The 18662-nt window shown below is 42.4% G+C and overlaps 1 protein-coding gene across 1 annotated transcript in view; it reads left to right on the top strand.

The window, feature by feature from the left end:
* LOC111155004 (phospholipase C like 2) overlaps window positions 1-18327 on the top strand; it is a 210105-nt gene extending 191778 nt beyond the window's left edge. Inside the window, 1 exon segment of the mRNA XM_022514996.1 lies at window positions 17467-18327. Coding sequence (XP_022370704.1) covers window positions 17467-17646 — 180 coding nt within the window. The 3' untranslated portion in view covers window positions 17647-18327.
* Window positions 18328-18662: the final 335 nt, after the last annotated feature.

The raw sequence follows: 18662 nt of genomic DNA, 5'->3' as shown, positions 1-18662 counted from the left end.
GGACCTTGGCTTCTACCCTTAAAACACTGTCAAGTTTATAAACGCCAGTTCTATCTGTGAAATAGTGTGATTATAGAGGGATGATTGGGAATTTAGATTCTAATTACTCAGATGTCATTTAATACTTCCAAGTATAATCACAACCTTAATATTTATATGATCCCGGACAAAATGGGAAAGACTTATGTGGGGCATAATTAAAACAAATATGTAAAGGAATTGCCATTCGACAGAAAATTTGCTTTAGAAGCCATCTGTTTGTCTTCCTGCCTCCCTCCTTCCCTCCCTCTCCTTCACTTCCTTCCTTCCTCAGCACGACCATTTTTAAAATGTTTAGTATTTTTTATTATAAAAGTAATACATTATAGTTGGAACTGTCAAAATAGAAATAGGCAAAGATGGACGTGGTCCCACCATTCAGAGGCGACTACCACATGCCTTGTGCCGTACACTCTCCCTGTCTTTTTTTCTGTGCTGTGTATCAGGTGACATGGTTTTTAAAAGGAGGCTATGCATGTACCTTGAAGCCTTTGTTAAGTTTTGTCCCAGTGGTCTTTACTTTTCTTCTTTTCTGTGTTTGGGAACTTGAATAATCATAACACAGAAATATTATTTCACTCTGGATCTTGGACAACTAAATCTAAAATTACTCTCTGGTAGTCACCCTCCAAACTTTCTGCTCCCTTGAAGCCAAAACTATAAGGACGTTCTCACTGCTGCCTCTTTTAATTTCCTTGTTCCACCTCAAGTTAAATGTTCCACCTCAAGTTGAATCCCTGCAGCAGACAATGGCTTTCTGATTTAAGAGAAAGTCACCCTTCCAAAGCTAGCCAACTTGCGTTTTCTCATGTTAAACCTCTACTCGTTTGTATAATTAAAATCATTTTCTTGACTTCTTAAAACAGTTCCCTTCCTTCACATGTGCTTTCTTTTGTAAGCTTTCAAAAGGTTAATCAAAGTTAACCTTAGAGGTTAACTTTGATAGTTTGCAATTTAGTAAACAGCAGATAGAAGAATTTACAAGGAAAAGGAATTTAGCTTTATAACTTGCTGACTCATTCCCACCCAGAGGTGGGGGTACACAACAATTTCCGACAAACCTCAGGGAACAAAGTAGCACAGTAGTTTAAGCCCTGTGATAGAACAAATGCTTGTGTTGCTTTTATTATAGCAAAACCAGACTTACAGACCAGACCCTTCACCTGTCAACTGTCCTCGCTACTTGTTTGAGGTCTGGGAACCAGAAGCCTGGGTATTACTTGGGAGCTTGTTCAAAAATACAGATTCCCAAGCCCCACCCCGGGTCTACTGAATCAGAATATGCATTTTTACAAGATCCCGGGGTTTCTCGTGCTCATTAAAGTCTGAGATACACTTGGCTAAAGAGCCACCGAAAATGGGAGCCTGGCACACACATTAATGAGAAACAGCTGACATAAAGTAATATACCAGATTTTAGAAATAAGTAATTGAACCAAATAACTACGCCGAGAAAACCCATTTTCTTTTGACTTATGTCCAGGACAGAGAATTAACACCTCAGACTTGCATTCATATGGAAACTAACGTATAGGACAGGGTAAAGGATCTTTTTAGAATTTCCAGCATATTTGTTCTAGATGGTGTTTGAGTGTGGTAGAAGCTGAGTGAGGAATGGGAAAGAACTGGAGAGATCTATGTGTCATTTCCATATAATGGAAGGGCTTTTTCCACCCCTGGGTGATTCACAAGTTTTAACTTTGTTTAGGAGAATCAGTGACCCCTTGGATGTGAATCTGGGTCTGAGTTGAGATACTAACCTTTTCCTGGCAGGAGGGAATCAGATCCTTTGTATTCCTCTGACCACTTGTTCTTCGTGGTAAGCTAGGAGAGGTGGTGGCCCTCCGAGGCTATGCATGGTGGGCAGTAGGCAGCCGTGGCCTCATGGTGGACCCAGAGGCTAGGGGAAGGTTTCAGATAACACTGGGTATGGAGAGGAAAAGAGAAGGAGGGCGGGGAGACATGTCCAGGGAGCCCTGGAAATGTGAGGTCAAACAGGAACTTCCTGTAGTGCTTAAAAATGCAGCCTCCTGAGCCCCACCTCAGAAGCTGGGTCAGAATCTCTAGGGACAGAACTTGTGAATCTGCTTGTTTAACAAGTTCCTTGGGGGATTCTGAGGCATCCTAAAAAAATGGAGTACCTCTGCTCTAGAACGAAATCGAAAGTATCTTCCTCCACTCAAGAAGGCAGGTGACCGATCATCCTGGGACATAGGACTTCCCGTGTGGAAATCAGGACAGACCTGGGCAAACCAGAAGATGATGGTCACCCAGTGTGGGAGCCTCCTGCCATAAACTCCTTTCATCTAGGGACGTGCCTCCCAGTTTTTATGAATTTTTGCTTGCTTTGTTTAGTTTTGCAATTTTAAGAATTGCTTTAAAACTACAAAAATGAATAAAGAAGAAATGTCAGCTCTGATCACCACACCCAGAGTTATCTACTATAGACACATTAGCATATTTACTTCCAGACACTTTTTATTTTGAATAAAAATCATTCATTTGTTTTTGTAAATGCATCTTCATTTATATGAAGCCTTTTTTAATGTAGAAAAGATAGAAGTTTTAAAATGACCTCAAGCCCTCTGAAAAATAACTATTATTAAATGTAGGTGACCTTGGGGCACCTGGGTGGCTCAGTCAGTTAAGTGTCTGCTTTCTGCTCGGGTCATGATCCCAGGGTCCAGGGATTGAGCCCCACATTGGGCTCCCTGCTCATCAGGGAGCCTGCTTCTCCCTTTTCCTCTGCCTGCTGTCTGCCTACTTGTGCTCTCTCTCTCTGTCAAATAAATAAATTAAAAAAAATTTAAATATAGGTGACCTTATTTTAGGAACCATTTTAGATGCATATGGATGGATGGATGGAGATACATATTATTGATTCTGAATCATACTTTTTTTTTCTATTTCTGATATCTTCTAAATTGGCATGTATCTTATAGTCCATGGTATCTGTACACTACACCCTAGTTCGTTGGCAGTGATTTTCTTTCTTAATAGAAACTCTGACAAGAACTGATGTCTCAGATATTATGAAATAAGGTACGCCAATAGACAGAATCCTACTAGGATCGCTTTTTAATTTTTAAAAAAATACTAAATTTTACTTAATTTAAGAGAAGAAAAGTAAACCATAAAGAACTTAAATGAATTTCTATTTATAGGAAATAATTATCTCTCACAGTAAAGCTTGTTCAGCGATTCATTTAGCTTCTTTCATTTACCATAATGCTTTGCATATTCATCCAAGTTGAGGTGTGTTTCAGCAATCCATTTCTTTTCATTGATGAACAGTATTCTGTTTGCTGGCCATGGGACCCTTTGTTCATACACTTACTAGCTGATGGTCATTTGGGTTATTTCCAGTTTCTAGCTCTCGTGACTAAAGCCACAGTAAGCATTCCCAAGCAGGTCTTTGTGTGAACATGTGCTCATTTTCTCAGATAAATATGAGTGCAGTTGCCGGATCATATGGTTAAGTGTATGTCAGACTTTATAGGAAATTGCCAAACCACTTTCGAAACTGGCCCATGTAGTATTCCCCCAGCAGTGTTGTGAGAGTTCTAATTATCCCACATCCATGTCAACATTTGCTATTGTCAGTTTAGCCAGTATACGGCATGTGTAGAGGTAGAGCATCTTTTTGTTTGGGGTTTTTTGGTTTTTTTTAGCCTTTTTAAAGAATTATGATGGGCCTTAGTCTGATTTTCATCATGTTTCTTCTCCTTTGGGTTTCTTGAGATTCTTCCACTTGTGGATTTATAGTGTCCATCAAATTTGGAAAATTTTTAGCCATTTTTTTCTTTAAATCTTTTTTTCTGTCTTACCCTTTCTTCTGTAGCTCCATATATATATATATATATTTTTTTTTAATTTATTTATTGCTTGATACCTTCCCAGAAGTGACAGATCCACTATTCACTTCTTTTTAGGTCTTTTTTCTTTCCTTCTTTTTTGATAGTTTCTGTTAGTTCTGCATCTTCAAGCAATATTATTGTGTCTTCCACAGCGTCTACGCTGCCATTAGTCCTTCCCAGCTCCCCACTTCTCTCGTCTCTGTGCTCACCATATCCTCCATCTTCTTGAACGTAGATATTTACGGTGATTGTTTAAGAGGCCCCCAATCTGCCACACACATCCTGGCCACCTTACCTCCCCAAACTCCAGAGTCTATCTCCTGGGCTCACTGGGGCCTCTGGGCTCTGCTTGAGCTTGGGCTTCCCACAGCACAAGCCCTCCAAATAGGGAGCTGGACCCCCGTTTGCATCTTTTCCCTCAGGGTTCTCTGTGTTGCACTGTTGGAACATCATTGTTGAATATATCGTGTCCAGTTTTCTGACACTTGTGTGTCAGCCCTGTTCTTCACTTGTCTTGTGTCATCTCTTTCATCCTACCTCTGTCTCATCATCTGTTCTGCTCTATCAAACAGACGTAAAAGAGAAGGACACTCTGTCTTTCCAATTTGAGTGGCTCTTAGAATTCTTGGGATTTTTATGAATTGCCACTGTGTATTCTATGAGGTTTAGAAGTTTCTTAAATTGTGTCACACCCTTCTGTTTGTTTGCTGCTTGTGTTATGTGTGTGTGTATCTGTGTGTGCGAGTATGTGTGTGTTTGCCAATTTTACTTTTTGTTCGTCTCATCAGGAATGTGGGAAGGAAATTCTGTTAATATGTCTTCCACCCACGAGCTTAATCAAGATGTTCCTCTCCCTTTATTTTCCATTTGCTAAAATATTCACTGAACTGGTGATCATTTTCATTGTTTCTATTTCTTACTGTTCCCAAAATGGTAGAATCTCATGGTAGAAGAGCCCTGTTTTAATTGGTCCCTTTTGGTGATAAGAAGCCAGATTCCTGCAGGCTGGCTCACAGAGGAGAAATGAGCAATCCTGGCTCATGGAAGGGATCATGAGAGGACAGGGAGGCCTGAGACCAGAAGCTGTGGTCTGGCCGCACGAGAGTGAAGAGCAGTCAGGAAGCCCAGCAGCGCCTGGGACAGCTCTTCTCTGGGGGACTGTGGTCATCCACTCTGTCCTTCTCCATCTGCCAGCGGCTCCCCCTGCTCACTTGTGGTTTCTGCTGCTCTATGACTTGGTCTTGTGTTGCTTTGGCCCTGACTATACCTTAGAAGTTTTTATTCCAAGTCCTCAATCTACTTGTATTTCCTAATTTAAATTCCAAAGAGAGGAAATCTGATCGGCTCAGCCTGTCCTTTCATTTCACATCCAGACCAGGAATCCTAAAGTTATAAGCCTCTTGTTGTATCACGTTCTCCTTGGATCAGGTTCTCTATCTGCTTCAATCCACTATGCCCGGAAAGGCACTGTCACAACACACAAAATACGGCCATCTGACCGAATCTTTCAGTTCTCTGTTGCTGTGTAACAAACCATGCCAAAACTCGTGATTCTGTGGTTTAGCTGAGCTCAGCTGGGTGGCTTTTCTACTCCCTCTGGTGTTGACCAGGATCACCTGTGAGGCATGGTCCATCTGGGAGGTCAGCTGGGCCTGGAATACCCAAGAAGCCTCCACTCACATGACTGGCATCTCACCAGGGATGGCTGGAATGGCTAGTTCTCTCTGTCCTCTCTCTCTCTCTCCCCTTCTCTCCCCACGGTCCATCATCATTCAGTAGTCCAGCCCCAGCTTCCCTAGATGGCTGTGAGATTCCAAGAAGACAAAAAGGGAAGCTGCCAGGCTTCATCAGACCACTTCCTCCATGTTTAATTGACCAAAGCAAGTCAAGGCCAGCCCAGATTCAAGGGAGGGAGAAGTGGACTGCACCTCTTAGTGGATGGAGCGGCAGGATGCCTGGACAGGGATGGACGCAATTATGAGTAGCTGCCATTGCAGAGAGCATCCTACCGTGGTAGAACCTGTGAATGAAGCATTTTACCTTTGACGAGTGGAGACTTGGCCCCACAACAACATGGGGTCATCAAATCCATCTTCGTGCCGCTTCCTCCTTCCTACTTGCCAGCCTCCTCTACCGTCGTGGAGTTTTAGCTGTGTTCTGCCGTACAGTAGGTAGAATTTGATCTCTCTGTAACTTCGCTTCTTCCTTCTGGTTCCAGTATTACCCTCAGAATAGCCTAGAATTATTCTATTCCTTCTTCCTCAATATCCCTTTATACCTTTGGGAACTCTCATTATCTTCTCTTAGACCTCCCTGATTCAGGTCAGAAATGCTCAGCTTGTGCAGATTCCAGGATGAGATGGCATCTGGCCCCCTCCTCACTGGGTTCCTTGGCTTTCTGAAGACTCTAGTTTGTCAGTGTCCTGCGGAAGATGGGGTGGCCAGAATTGTCCTCGTACTTTGGGTGCACAGGGCACTAACCACCCCAGGGTAGGACTTGTCGGTATGATTTTGTTCACAGTCTGAAAATTATCTTACTGTTAATACAGGCCAAAATTATGCTGGACTTTTCTAGCACCTGTGTCATATCCTAAACTCAAATGGAGCTTATTACAGCTCAAGATGTTTTCCAGATGAATTGCTGTCAAGCTAGCTCTCCCTGCTCTGTGCCGCTCCGCCCTCAGAAGTAAGACTAAAAACTAGACCCTGGAAGCAATTAGAAATTTGTTCTCTTTAGGAACATAAGACTTCTGCCAAAAATAAATAATTAAACCAGACGGTCTTTGCACCTGATAAGATATTAATCTTTATTTCGTTTTTACCTGAGGTGCAGTACTTACCTTGAAGACCTGAAGACTAACATTTGTTTCTTTTCCGAAAATTTCTGCGATGGTCTTTGTGCAACTCCTTTTCTTTATTGATGGTAATATCCTTTAGTTATGTTATGTATTATAGGAAATGTATTATATTGCCTGTTTTTCTGAAAATCTGTGATCGGCTGAAAGCCATTCCTCTGGTTGGCGTGTGCAGACTCTTCAGCACGGCTCAGGAAACCAAACTGCAGTAGTGTTTGTCATTAGGCAGGCTGTTCTTTCTGGTACACTTAAAACAGTAAAACCTCAGACACTGGATCCTACTAATATGGAATTTGTGATCTCTCAGCTAATGTTTAATTATGCAAAAGTTGTGCTTAAAAGACTAATGGCGCGAGGAAGTGCTTCTGCATGCTATTTTAACTAGTGTTTTCAGGAGCTTCCACGCTCATGATTCTGGCCCTGCTCCTCCCTCTACAACCCCTCGCTCTCTCCAGACCTGCCACCCTCCTGTCTGGTCCTGGTGCCGCTCCCCAGAGCCCTCTCTCGACCTCCCATCTCTGCCCTTCAGTCCTGGCTCCCTTCCACTGTCTGGAGTTTCCAGGGGCAGCTCCTGAAACCCTCACCCCACCCCCACCCCCAGAGCCTCCAGTTCTGTGTCAGGCAAGGTCTTCTCCCAGGGCAGGGGCCGGCACGCACCACTAGTGGGAAATTTAGCCCTTCCCACGGCCATTCCCGTTATAGGGAGACGGCAACACAGTTGGAGCTCAGAAAGCTTTGTAGTATAGAAATCATGCTCCTGAGCCATGGTTAGGCCCCAAGGGCATCATGTGTTGGAGTCATAGGTCACGTGTGGAAGGCGGGCTCCTCCACAGCCCGTTGGCCTGCTGAAAGCCTTTCCTGCCCGTCTGTCGGGGCCCAACTCAGACACCACACCTCCTCCACGGTGCTGCCTAGGAGCTCCTGGGAGCCCCCCGCCCCCCCATCTTTGCTGAGTGAGACATAAACTTGTTTCTGAGGTGGGAGACGTCTATTCTGAATTTAAATGACATCTTATATTGAAAAATTTAAATTAAACTTTGTATAAATCTTTGAGCACCACCACTGCGAAATTGAGGAACAGCTGTCAGTGTGATGAAATAGCCAAACTCTCGGCAAGGGTGAGAGGATCAAGGTGCCAGGGGCCTCTCGGGATCCACCCAGCAGGCCTTTGTGATCCAGACACTGCGTCATATGCCTGGATTAAGGGAAGCGGCTCTGGATTAAGGGAAGAACCAGGGTTAGGAGCCATGTTTCCAGAACTATTCTCACACTCTCCCAGGTCCTCATCCACCTGGCCAGCACCCAAGAGCCCTCTGGGGACTCTGCAGCAGAGTCTTCCTGCTGCGGGGAGATGAGGCGATATACAGTTCCCATTCCACTCCCTCCCAACACGTGAATGAACGTAGTAGAAGCTAAAAGGACAGAAAAAATCATGAAACACTTAAAAGGAATTTAATGTTCTATAGAGAAGCACGTGCTGCTAGGCTTTGTTGCTCTCACTTTAGACTGATGATCAGGGGGCCTTTTTTCAAGTATAAGGCTTACTGGGATGTCAGTGGGAAGAAGGCCTTCTGTACCTCGGATGAACATGCTACAGCCTTTGCCGGCCACACAGGCCTCTCAGAGGGATCTGTCAGAGTGTAACGAGGCTGCTTATATCCCAGAACCAAGATACCCACAGCCCCACCATTGCAGTGTTCACTCTATCCTCATTCAATAAATACAGAAGCAACGCTCTGTTTTTGTGCTTCTGTTTAAGCCCAGAAAGAGTGAACTGTCTGCACTGAAGACATTAGAGGTGGTGGTGGACGTTCCAGTTGGCTTGCTTGAAAGTGTCACATGTCACACATGGGACTCGGCTCTATGGTTGGGCCCAGTGGTTTAGTTAATCCAAAAAGAAAACAGAACACACAGAGAAAAGTTGTGTGTTTAAGTGTAATATGCTATGTAGACTCTGCCTTGTGCCAAGCCCTTAATCTCTCCAAACTCTGTTTCCACATCTATAAAAGGGATAGGAAGAGTGCCTCTGGCAGAATTGAGAGACTCTCATGACATAATCTTTGTGAAGGGCTTAATACGGTGCCTAGTGCGCTGTAGTTACTGTGTTCCCAGTACTGTTTCCTGGTCATGAGACTGTGTTAGGGTTTTGCAATTTTGATTTTGTGGTTTGGGTTGCAGAAGATGCTCTGGTGAGAAGTAGCAGAAGAATCCTAGACCCCCATGCCATCTTCTCAGAGTGATGCTGAGGGAGGAGATGGGTGGCCTCTTGAAGACTTCCAGGGTGACAGGAAAAATAAGGACACGTGCATAGCAACTTGCTGAGTAAGGGCCCAGGTTGTGGGTTGGTGGTAGGCTTACACGGGGTGGCAGTCCATCTTCCTGCTAGGCTTTCATGCTAAGTGTCTGCCCCCATCTATTTTGCCAGAGTTAGCTTCATCTCTTGGGGGAGCAGAAAGTGTCAGTGAGGGTGCCTAGAAGCTTCTGTCTTCCTCACTGTGTTCCTGGGTGGATAAGGAAGTAGGAAGGAGGCTGCGTAGTCCATTACCAACCAAGGGAACCTTCTGGGGTTGGAGATTTTAGCCCCAGAACAACACAAATGTCAGGGTGAATCCTGGACATGCTGAGGTCAAGCCAGATACTGATAACTTGGGTTCTCACTTGCATTAAGTTTAAAAGTATCTGACTACCTTTATGCCTCCTTCAGACTCCCAAAATGGTGTGAGTGTCCTCTTTTTTCTCTTCCCTCCCACTGCTTGTAATTTGGAAGAAATAGGTCTGCTAACTCCCAGGGAACAGCAGGTGGCCATCTTTGCCCACTCTAGCTCTCAGCCATGTGGCCATTGTGTGGTTTTGTGGCAGAGGTCGGGGGAGTCTTTGTGGCCATTCTGGTTCACTCACCTCAGTAGGAAGGCAACTCTGGTCTTCTCTAATAGAGAGTTGGATAGAAACAGCTTTGAAAAAAAAAATAATAACCAAAGTATAGAATCCCTATTGTTTCAGCTCTAGGTCTAAATAAAGGCAGTGAATTGTGATTGTTAATTTTAGATTCAAAAACTATGTAGCACTAACAGATGTGCCTGGAAGTATTTTTAACATATTTTCAAAGCTAAGACATGTTTTATGGTCAGAGAGAAAATTTGGTGATTGGCCGATCATTGAGTATGGCTGGGAATCTGGCTCCAGTGTCTGGTATCAGCCACCATCATTCCTTTCTGGCGGCTCCAGCCTCCGACCCCATCTCAGGCATCCACGGGCAGGGCCAGAAGGAACATGGTGAGGGCAGACTCTCAGCAGGAGCCGCTGGGATCTGGCCCTGCCCTTAGCTCCGTCTTTTAAAGATTATGTTCTGAGTTTAAGTAGGAACCTTAAATATTTTGACCTAAGGTTGTTAGAAGTCTTTCATGATGAAAACCAAATAGAATAAGTTATGAAATTTAAAACAGAATGTGTGAAACCAAATAGGGTTTGAGTTTTTCAACTGGAAACATTGTGAAGCCAGTTTCGTAGGAGTCTTCAAACCCAGATACCCTGTGGCGGTGGGCGGCAGTGTTTTAAATAGCCTTTTGCTCTTTTGAAGTCTTTGAAGCAATGAGATGTGAACGCTGCGGCAGCAAACACCATCATCGCCCCTTTCAGATTGTTCTTTATTTCTGCTGGATGGTGCAGTCCTGAGACATGTCGGACACGTAGTTTTAGATGCATAGGACAAAACAGAAGTAATGTGGATAAAGCCCAGCGGTTCCCCAGCCCAGGCTGACAGTCTGTAGGGGTTCTTTGTGTCTCCCAGGCTAGCGGCCCATCGCCTTGTCTGTCCGAGATACAGTTAATGACCTGTCTGAACTTGGGAAGCAGAAGATCCAACCAGATAAAGAGTTGTATTATTACCACAGTGATTATCTTCTACCATCTGGGGATTTCTGTATTTAAATGCCCCATTGTCCTGTGGCCAATCTGTATAGGCTGACATGGAAAGATTGCCAAGGCATGATTTTTGGTGAACAAAAAGAAAACCGAAGACTTTAATAGTTTGCTTGATTCCATTTCTGTAAAAGTAAAATAAAATACCTGTTCATAATACATATAAATGCAGAAGAAAATGCTTCCATCTTTGGGAGGCTTCTGTGAGATAAAAGAGGTACTTTCACATTTTACTCTCATTATATTCACTCAGTCTGTTTCTTGAGCCCATGTGGTATGGCCGCTGCTGTTCTAGGCCCGAAGGGGGAGGGTTCAACAGTGGTCTGAAGATGTAAAAACCCCTGTTCTCATGAAGCTCACATTTAATGGGAGACAGACAGTAAATAGCAACAAAGAACGTTACATGGTGGTACATATTATGGAGAAAGCAAGGCCAGGAAGGGACAAGGAGAGTTGTGGGCGGGATAGGCAGTTTTCATTTTGGAATGGTGGTTGGGTAGTCAAGGCCTGAAGGAGGTGAGAGAGGAAACTATGTTCCTTTCTGGGTAGAGGTCTGCCCTGCACAGGGAATGCTGAGTGAGCCCCCTTGAAGCTGGGCTGGAGAAGATCTGCTTGTGTAAGGAGCACTGTGGGGCCCAGCATCACAGTGGCTGAACAAACAAGGTGGGACCATCAAGGGGGTGAGAACAGCTCAAGGGCAGGACATATAGGGCTGTGGGAAAGGACTCTGACTCTTACTGAGTTATATGAGGAGTCACAGAAGGTGGGGGGAGATGTTCTGACTGCGTGTAATTGTGTCTCTCTGGTTGTCATGTTGAGAAAAGAGAAGCAGGATGGCCAGTTGGAAGGGCATCATCATAAACTCAAACAAAGGTGATGGTGGCTCAGGCTACTGTTGTGGCAATGATGGTGGAAAGAAGTGCCGAGAACCTGTATATGTGTATATATATATGGATTGATGATAGAGATAATGGGGGCTGCTGACAAGTGAGGTGAGGGATGCAGGAGAAGGAGAGGACTCAAAGATGGTAGTGGGGCCTTTGGTCCAAGTCACTGCGGGAACTGAGTTGTCTCAACCTAGGAAGAGTTGGTTAGAGAAACTGGTAGGATATCAGGAACTCAGTTTTGGACATGTGAAGTCTAAGAGGACATGCCAAGTGAGCATTTTGAACATAGACCGACTAATTTTTTATTAGTAAAAATACAAGAACAGAAATCAATGAAATTGAACTCAGGAAATTGATAGAAAAAATCAGCAGGACTAAAATCTGGCTCTTTGAAAAGATCATTAAAATCAGTGTGTCAGGGCGCCTGGGTGGCTCAGTGGGTTAAGCCGCTGCCTTCGGCTCAGGTCATGATCTCAGGGTCCTGGGATCGAGTCCCACATCGGGCTCTCTGCTCAGCAGGGAGCCTGCTTCCTCCTCTCTCTATGCCTGCCTCTCTGCCTGCTTGTGATCTCTCTCTGTCAAATAAATAAATAAAATCTTTAAAAAAAAATAAAATAAAATAAAATCAGTGTGTCATTAGCCAAGCTAACTAGGAAGAAAAAACAAAAGGAGGATGCAAATTACAAGTATCAGAAATGAAAGGAGGGACATCAGTACAGATCCCATGGATATTAAAAGGACAACAAAGTAATATGATGAACAACTCTTGTCCCACAAATTTGAAAACTTAGACGAAATAGACCAATTTCTTGAAAGGAACAATCTACCAAAACTCACACAAGAAAAAAATAGACAATTTGAATAGACCTATCTTCATTGAAGAAGTTGAATGAACAATTATCACCTTTTTAAAAAGATTTTATTTATTTATTTGACAGAGAGTGGGAGAGCACAAGCAGGGAGAGCATTAGGCAGAGGGAAAGGGAGAAGCAGGCTCCCCACTGAGAAAGGAGCCCAACGGAGGACTCGATCCCAGGACCCTGGAATCATGACCCAACCCAAAGGCAGATGCCCAACCGACTGAGCCACCCAGGTGCCCCTAAGTACAACCTTTTAAAACAGAAAGCACCGGCTCACATGGGTTGCCTGGTGAATTCTATCAAACATTTAAAGATGAAATTATACCAGTTTTTTTTTTTTACATTCTCTTCCAGAAAATAAAGGCAGAGGGAATACTTTCTGATACCTTCTATGTGGCAAGCATTATCCTAAAACCAAAACCAGACAAAGACATTATAAGAAAAGAAAACTACAGATCAGTATCTCTTATGAATATAGATGCAGAAATTCTCAAGAAAATATTAAAAAGTTAAAGCCAGCAATGTATAAAAAGAATTGTACACTATGTCCAAATGAGATTTATACCAGATATGAAGGGTTGGTATAACAATTGAGAATCAATTAATATAATCCATCATATCATAAAGAAGAAAAATCACATGATCACCTCAGTAGATTGAAAAAAGGCATTTGACAAAATCCAATACCCATTCATGATTTTACAAAAACAAAACAAAAAAACTTCTCAGGAAAGTAGAAATAGAGAACTTTCTCAACTTGATAAAGAATGTCTAAAAAACACTTATAACTAGCATCATACTTGTGAGACCTCAAACCTTTCCCACTAAGATCTGGAACAAGGCAAGAATATCCCCTGACTCCACTGTTTTTCCACAGTGTCCTAGAAGTCCTAGCGGATGCCATGAGACAAGAAAGAGAACTAAAAGTTGTGCATTGGGAAGGAAGACATAAAACTGTCTTTGTTCACAGATGACATGATTGTCTATATAGAAATTCCAAAAGAATTGACAAAAAACTCCTGGACCTAATAAGCAATTATAGTAAGGTTGCAAGAAACAAGGTTAGTGTGTAGAAGTCCATTACTTTCCTAGATAATAACAAGGAATGAGGGTAATTTGACATTGAAAACATAATGCCAGTTATATTAGCACCTCCAAAAATGAAATACTTGGGTATAAATCTAACAAAATATGTGCAAGGTCTATATGAGGAAGACTATAAAACTCTGAGGAAATATATCAAAGATAAAATGAGTAAGTGGAGAGACATCTATTCATGGTTAAAAAGACTCAGTATTTTCAAGATGTTGTTTCTTTCCAACTTGAGCTATAGATTCAATACAATCTCAAGTCAAAATTCTGTCAGGTTATTTTGTGGATATTGACAGATTGATTCTCCAGTTTACATGGAGAAGCAAAAGACCCAGAATAACAACACAGTATAAAAGGAGAAAACAAAGTCAGGGAACTGACACTACTTTGAGATTTCTTATAAGGCTCCAGAAATCGAGACAGTGTGATATTGGTGAAAGAATAGACAATTAGATCAGTGGAACAGAAAAGAGAGCTCAGAAATAGACCCATATAAATACAGTCAACTGATTTTTTACTGAGGGGCAAAGGCAATACAATGGAGCAAAGATACTCTTTTGATACTCTTTTCAACAACCATCCTGAAACCACTGGACATCCACATGCAAAACAAACAAACAAACAAACCCAAACCCCACAAATATATATAGAGATAGTTGGATAAATAGATAGATAGACAGACGGACACAGACTTACACCCTGCATAAAAATTAACTTAAAACAGGTTATAGACTTAAATGTAAAATGGAAACTATAAGGCTTCCTGGAAGATAATAAAGGAGAAAACTTAGATGACCTTGAGTACAGTGATGACTTTTTAGATGTAACACCAACAACACAATCCATGAAAGAAAGAATTCATAAGACCAGACTTTAATAAAATTAAAAACCTCTGCTCTGCAAAAGATAAGAGAATAAGAAGAGAAGCCGCAGACTGGGAGAAAATACTCGTAAAAGACACATCTGATGAATAGCTGTTGCCCAGAATATACAAAGAACTCTTAAAATTCAACAATAAGAAAATGAATAGTCTGATTTACAAATGGGCAAAAGACCTGAGCAGACACTACCAATGCAGATACACAGATGGCAAGTAGATATGTGAAAAGTTATTCAACATTAAATATGAGAGCATTGTGAATTAAAACAAAAATGAGACATCAGTGTTTACCCATCAGAATGACCAAAATCTAAAACACTCACAGTACCAAATGCTGGTGAGGGTGTGGAGCAGCAGGAACCCTCATTCATTGCTGGTGGGATGCAAAATGGCCCAGCCCTTGTGGAAGACAGTATGGCAGTTTGTTACAAAACCAAACATACTATATGATGCATCAATCACGCTCCATTTGGTATCTACCAAAATGAATTGAAAAGTTATACCACACAAAACTCTGCACATGGATGCCTACAGCAACTGTATCCATAATTGCCAAACCTTGGTTGTAACTGAGATGTCCTTCAGTAGGGGAATGGATAAATAACCTGTGGTACATCCAGCATTAAAAACAAATGAGCTATCAAGCCATAAAAAGCATGGAGGAAAGTTAAATGCATCATACAGAGGGAAGGAAGCCCATCTGAAAAGGCTACATACATATGATATTCTGGAAAAGGCGAAACTATTGAGTTAGTAAAAAGATCGGTGATTGCCCAGGTTTAGGGGGAAGGGAGAGATGAGTGGATGGAGCACAGAGGATATTTAGGGCAGTGAAACTTACTCTGTGTGATCCTGTAGTGGTGGATACAGGTCATTACATATTTATCCAAACCCGCAGAATGTACACCACCAAGAGTGAGCCCTAATGTAAACTGTGGACTTAGTGACAGTGATGTGCAGGGTAGGCTCATCGGTTATAACAAATGGATGCACCATGGCGGGGCAGGCTGTCGGTAGTAGAGGGGATGGTGCGTGATGTCGGGATGGGGGCATATAGGAAATCTCGGTACTTACTGCTCAGTTCTGCTGTGAACCTGAGACTGCTTTAAAAAAATAAAGTTATTAATTTTAAAAAATAATGTTTGTGATTTTAAAGCACGAATGGAATATCTAGTTATAGTCTATTAACCATAAATATATGTAGCAATCCCATATGGGAGGGCAAATAAACTCTTTGACAAGAAATTACATTTTGGGCACAATATTCCGTATTTATATACAAAGACTTTACTGCTTGTAAAATTTCAGTATGTGAATCCAGTGACTAGTAAGAATGAATAAAAAATGAAGCTCCTCCAGTTAAACCAAGCAGTGAGCATCTATTTATAGTTACTAATTAAAGGTCTTTGTAGAGTAGGAAAATCATGAACAGTAAGTGGTAAACAGCAAACTATTCTGTGGATTCTGGCCTCCAAGTAGCTTAAAATTCATTGCAATTTGGTCTCCCCAGAGACTGAGATTTGATTATAGTCCAGTTGCCTGCCAAGCCAAGTCCTATACCTATTACCCTGGGCAGCTGGACCCCAGCTTTTGTTGTACAGGAGTACTTTAATGGAGATGCACATTGGGAGGCCATTAAAAAAAACAAAAACAGAAAGGGAGGAAGAAAGAATCATACCAAGCATGTGAATATGACTGAATAAAAAGCCAAACTATAGAGGGATAGTAAAGAGAATAATAGAATAAACTTAGAGCCTGAGAAGAGGAAAAAAATAGCAAACAAGAAAAATAAGAAGGGAAGGTAATAGAATAAGTAGAAAGACTATTCATGGAAGGCAGTTAAAGATAGGAAGGAAAAATAGAACCAAAGTTCTACCCAAGTGGGAACATTGGAATTTCCAGTGGAGCACCACATCATCTCTCCTAACCAGTAATCTTAGTGATTGGCTGATACGTGGGCAGTTTCAACCCCCAGGGATATTTGACAACATCTGCAGACATTTTGGTTGTCACAGCTGAAGGTATGCTACTGGTCTCTAGTGGATAAAGGCCAGGGATGCTGCTACCCAGCCTGCGATGCACAATAGAGCTGCCCACCACCTACCCCCCACAAACCACCCAGCAAAAGAACGCTCTGGTCAAAATGTCAAGAGTGATAAGGCTGACGGACTCCCAGTGAAGACTCCCAGTCTTTCCCACTGTGTTTTGACCTGTATGTGGCTAGACGGCGTATATGTCAAATTGGCCACACACCATAAAAGAAATTACAACTTGGCTAAGAAAGTTTATCCAAAGAAAAGAATCCTTTCCTTCCTTCCTTCTTTAGCAAGTAGTCAGTGAAAACTTGCTGTGTGCCTATCTGCCAAAGCTTACTTCCAAAGCACATCTTTATAAATGGAGACCAGACTCAGGGTGCTCAAGGGGCTAGGGATGGTGGGGGATGGTGTTGGGTACCATGATAGAGTCATGGTACCGGGGAGATCTTTGTGGCAGCAGAGTAGCTCCGTGTGTTGGTTGCAGGAGTGGTTACATGAATCCCCCTTAGGATGAAGTGACACAGAGCTATACACATGCCTGGCATTTGGGCCAGCTGCCTGGTTTGGATACTGGACCATAGTTATGTAAGATGGAACCACTGGGAAAAATTTAGAAAAAAGTACAGAGGACCTCTTTGTACTATATTTGCATCGTTCTGTGAATTTATACTAATTTCAGAATGAAAAGCCAAAAATAAAGCAAATCTTAAAAGAGAAAAACCAAGATGGGCCAAACAAGTTAGCTAAAGATATACTTCCAACCAGGGTAGGCAGCTGTGGTCCACACACACCGAATTTGGTTCAGACTGATAAATAGAAAGGACTGAAGACACAGCACACTCATGGAGTTTGGTGTGGAAAACTGGGAAAACAAACTTGTTTTTTTTTTATTAAAATCGACCTATTCGGATGCAGTGCCAGTATCAAATAACATGCCCTCGTGCAGCATCAAAATGTTCCTATTTCAGTGGATGAGCTATATTGTCAGACTGCGGCAAGAAGTCATTTCACACCTAACATTTAATTGCGTATCTTGTTACAGGGACAAGCGGACCTTCTGAAATACGCTAAGAACGAGACTTTGGAGAACCTGAAACAAATCCATTATGCTGCTCTTTCATGTGGACTGAATAAACCAGGCACAGAAAATGCCGATGTTCAGAAGCCACGCCGGAGCCTGGAAGTCATACCTGAAAAAGCAAATGATGAAACTGGAGATTGAAGGAATTTTCTAGAAACCATTATGGAGTTTATAACTCTAGGACCAATTGTAGTCAAATGGGACATTTGCTTTGCACTCACTAATGAAAATAATATTTGGGATTTTAAAGCACAACTGGAATAGCTAATTACAGTCTATTAAACTGTGAATGTATGTAGCAATTCTGCGTGTGAAGGCAAATAAACTCTTTAACAAGAAACTATATTCCTGGCCAAAATATGCTATATTTGTATACAAAGACACCATAACAGTTCCGGTGTGAACAACAGGACTATTCGCTCTCGTTCCTTTGAGAAAAAAAATGTTTTCTCTGGCTGAAAACAATTTCTTGAGACGGAAATGGATTGTATTATCAAAGTAGTATTTATTGGAGAGAAATCTAATCTACGCATTTTGTTTATAGATGATTGCCAGAGTCTCTGGGTTATAGATGATTTTGGTGGCATGCCTGCTGAGCCATAATTACTAGGGAGAATGTAAGTGGACAGATGCCCCAAGTCCCCAGGGGCCCTGGAGAGCCGTCGAGCACAAGGAGAACATGCAGGATGGAAGCCTCTGGCTGAAGACGCCCGCTGGGTAGCCACGCGATGTTAATGGCGACCGGTCTGGAAGCAACACATTGTAAATAGTTTTTCATTGTATGAAGTAGTGTTCACATTAAAAAGATGTTTTATGATATTTCTCCAATAGCAGTTCCTGCCTTTCATGAAGGTTTAACTTTCAAAGTTTCTAGCTAAAACTATTCTACTCTCCAGAGTAGCTAGTTGTTGAACAGCTTTGTCAAAAGTGAGTTGCTTGTCTGGCGTTAACAGTTTTGCCTCGAGGAAGGTGTTCAGGACTCTGCCCCGTGGCAGCTGACTGCGGGTGCCGGGAACGGGACGCCTCTTTTTGCCTCCTGCCTTTCTCACGGTCCTGCAAACAGTGCGGCGAGGACGGCAGAGGCTGGAGCGCTCCAGCTGTCCTCAGCCAGCGGGGATCTTAAGCCAAGCCTTTATTTTCTAAATCAGTGACACTTT

Source organism: Enhydra lutris, unplaced genomic scaffold (assembly GCF_002288905.1).
Source record: "Enhydra lutris kenyoni isolate GAN:26980312 unplaced genomic scaffold, ASM228890v2 scaffoldscaffold39, whole genome shotgun sequence".
Taxonomy (NCBI): Eukaryota; Metazoa; Chordata; class Mammalia; order Carnivora; family Mustelidae; genus Enhydra; species Enhydra lutris.
Note: the sequence above shows the minus strand (reverse complement) of the source record. Positions and strands in the feature narration are given on the sequence as shown.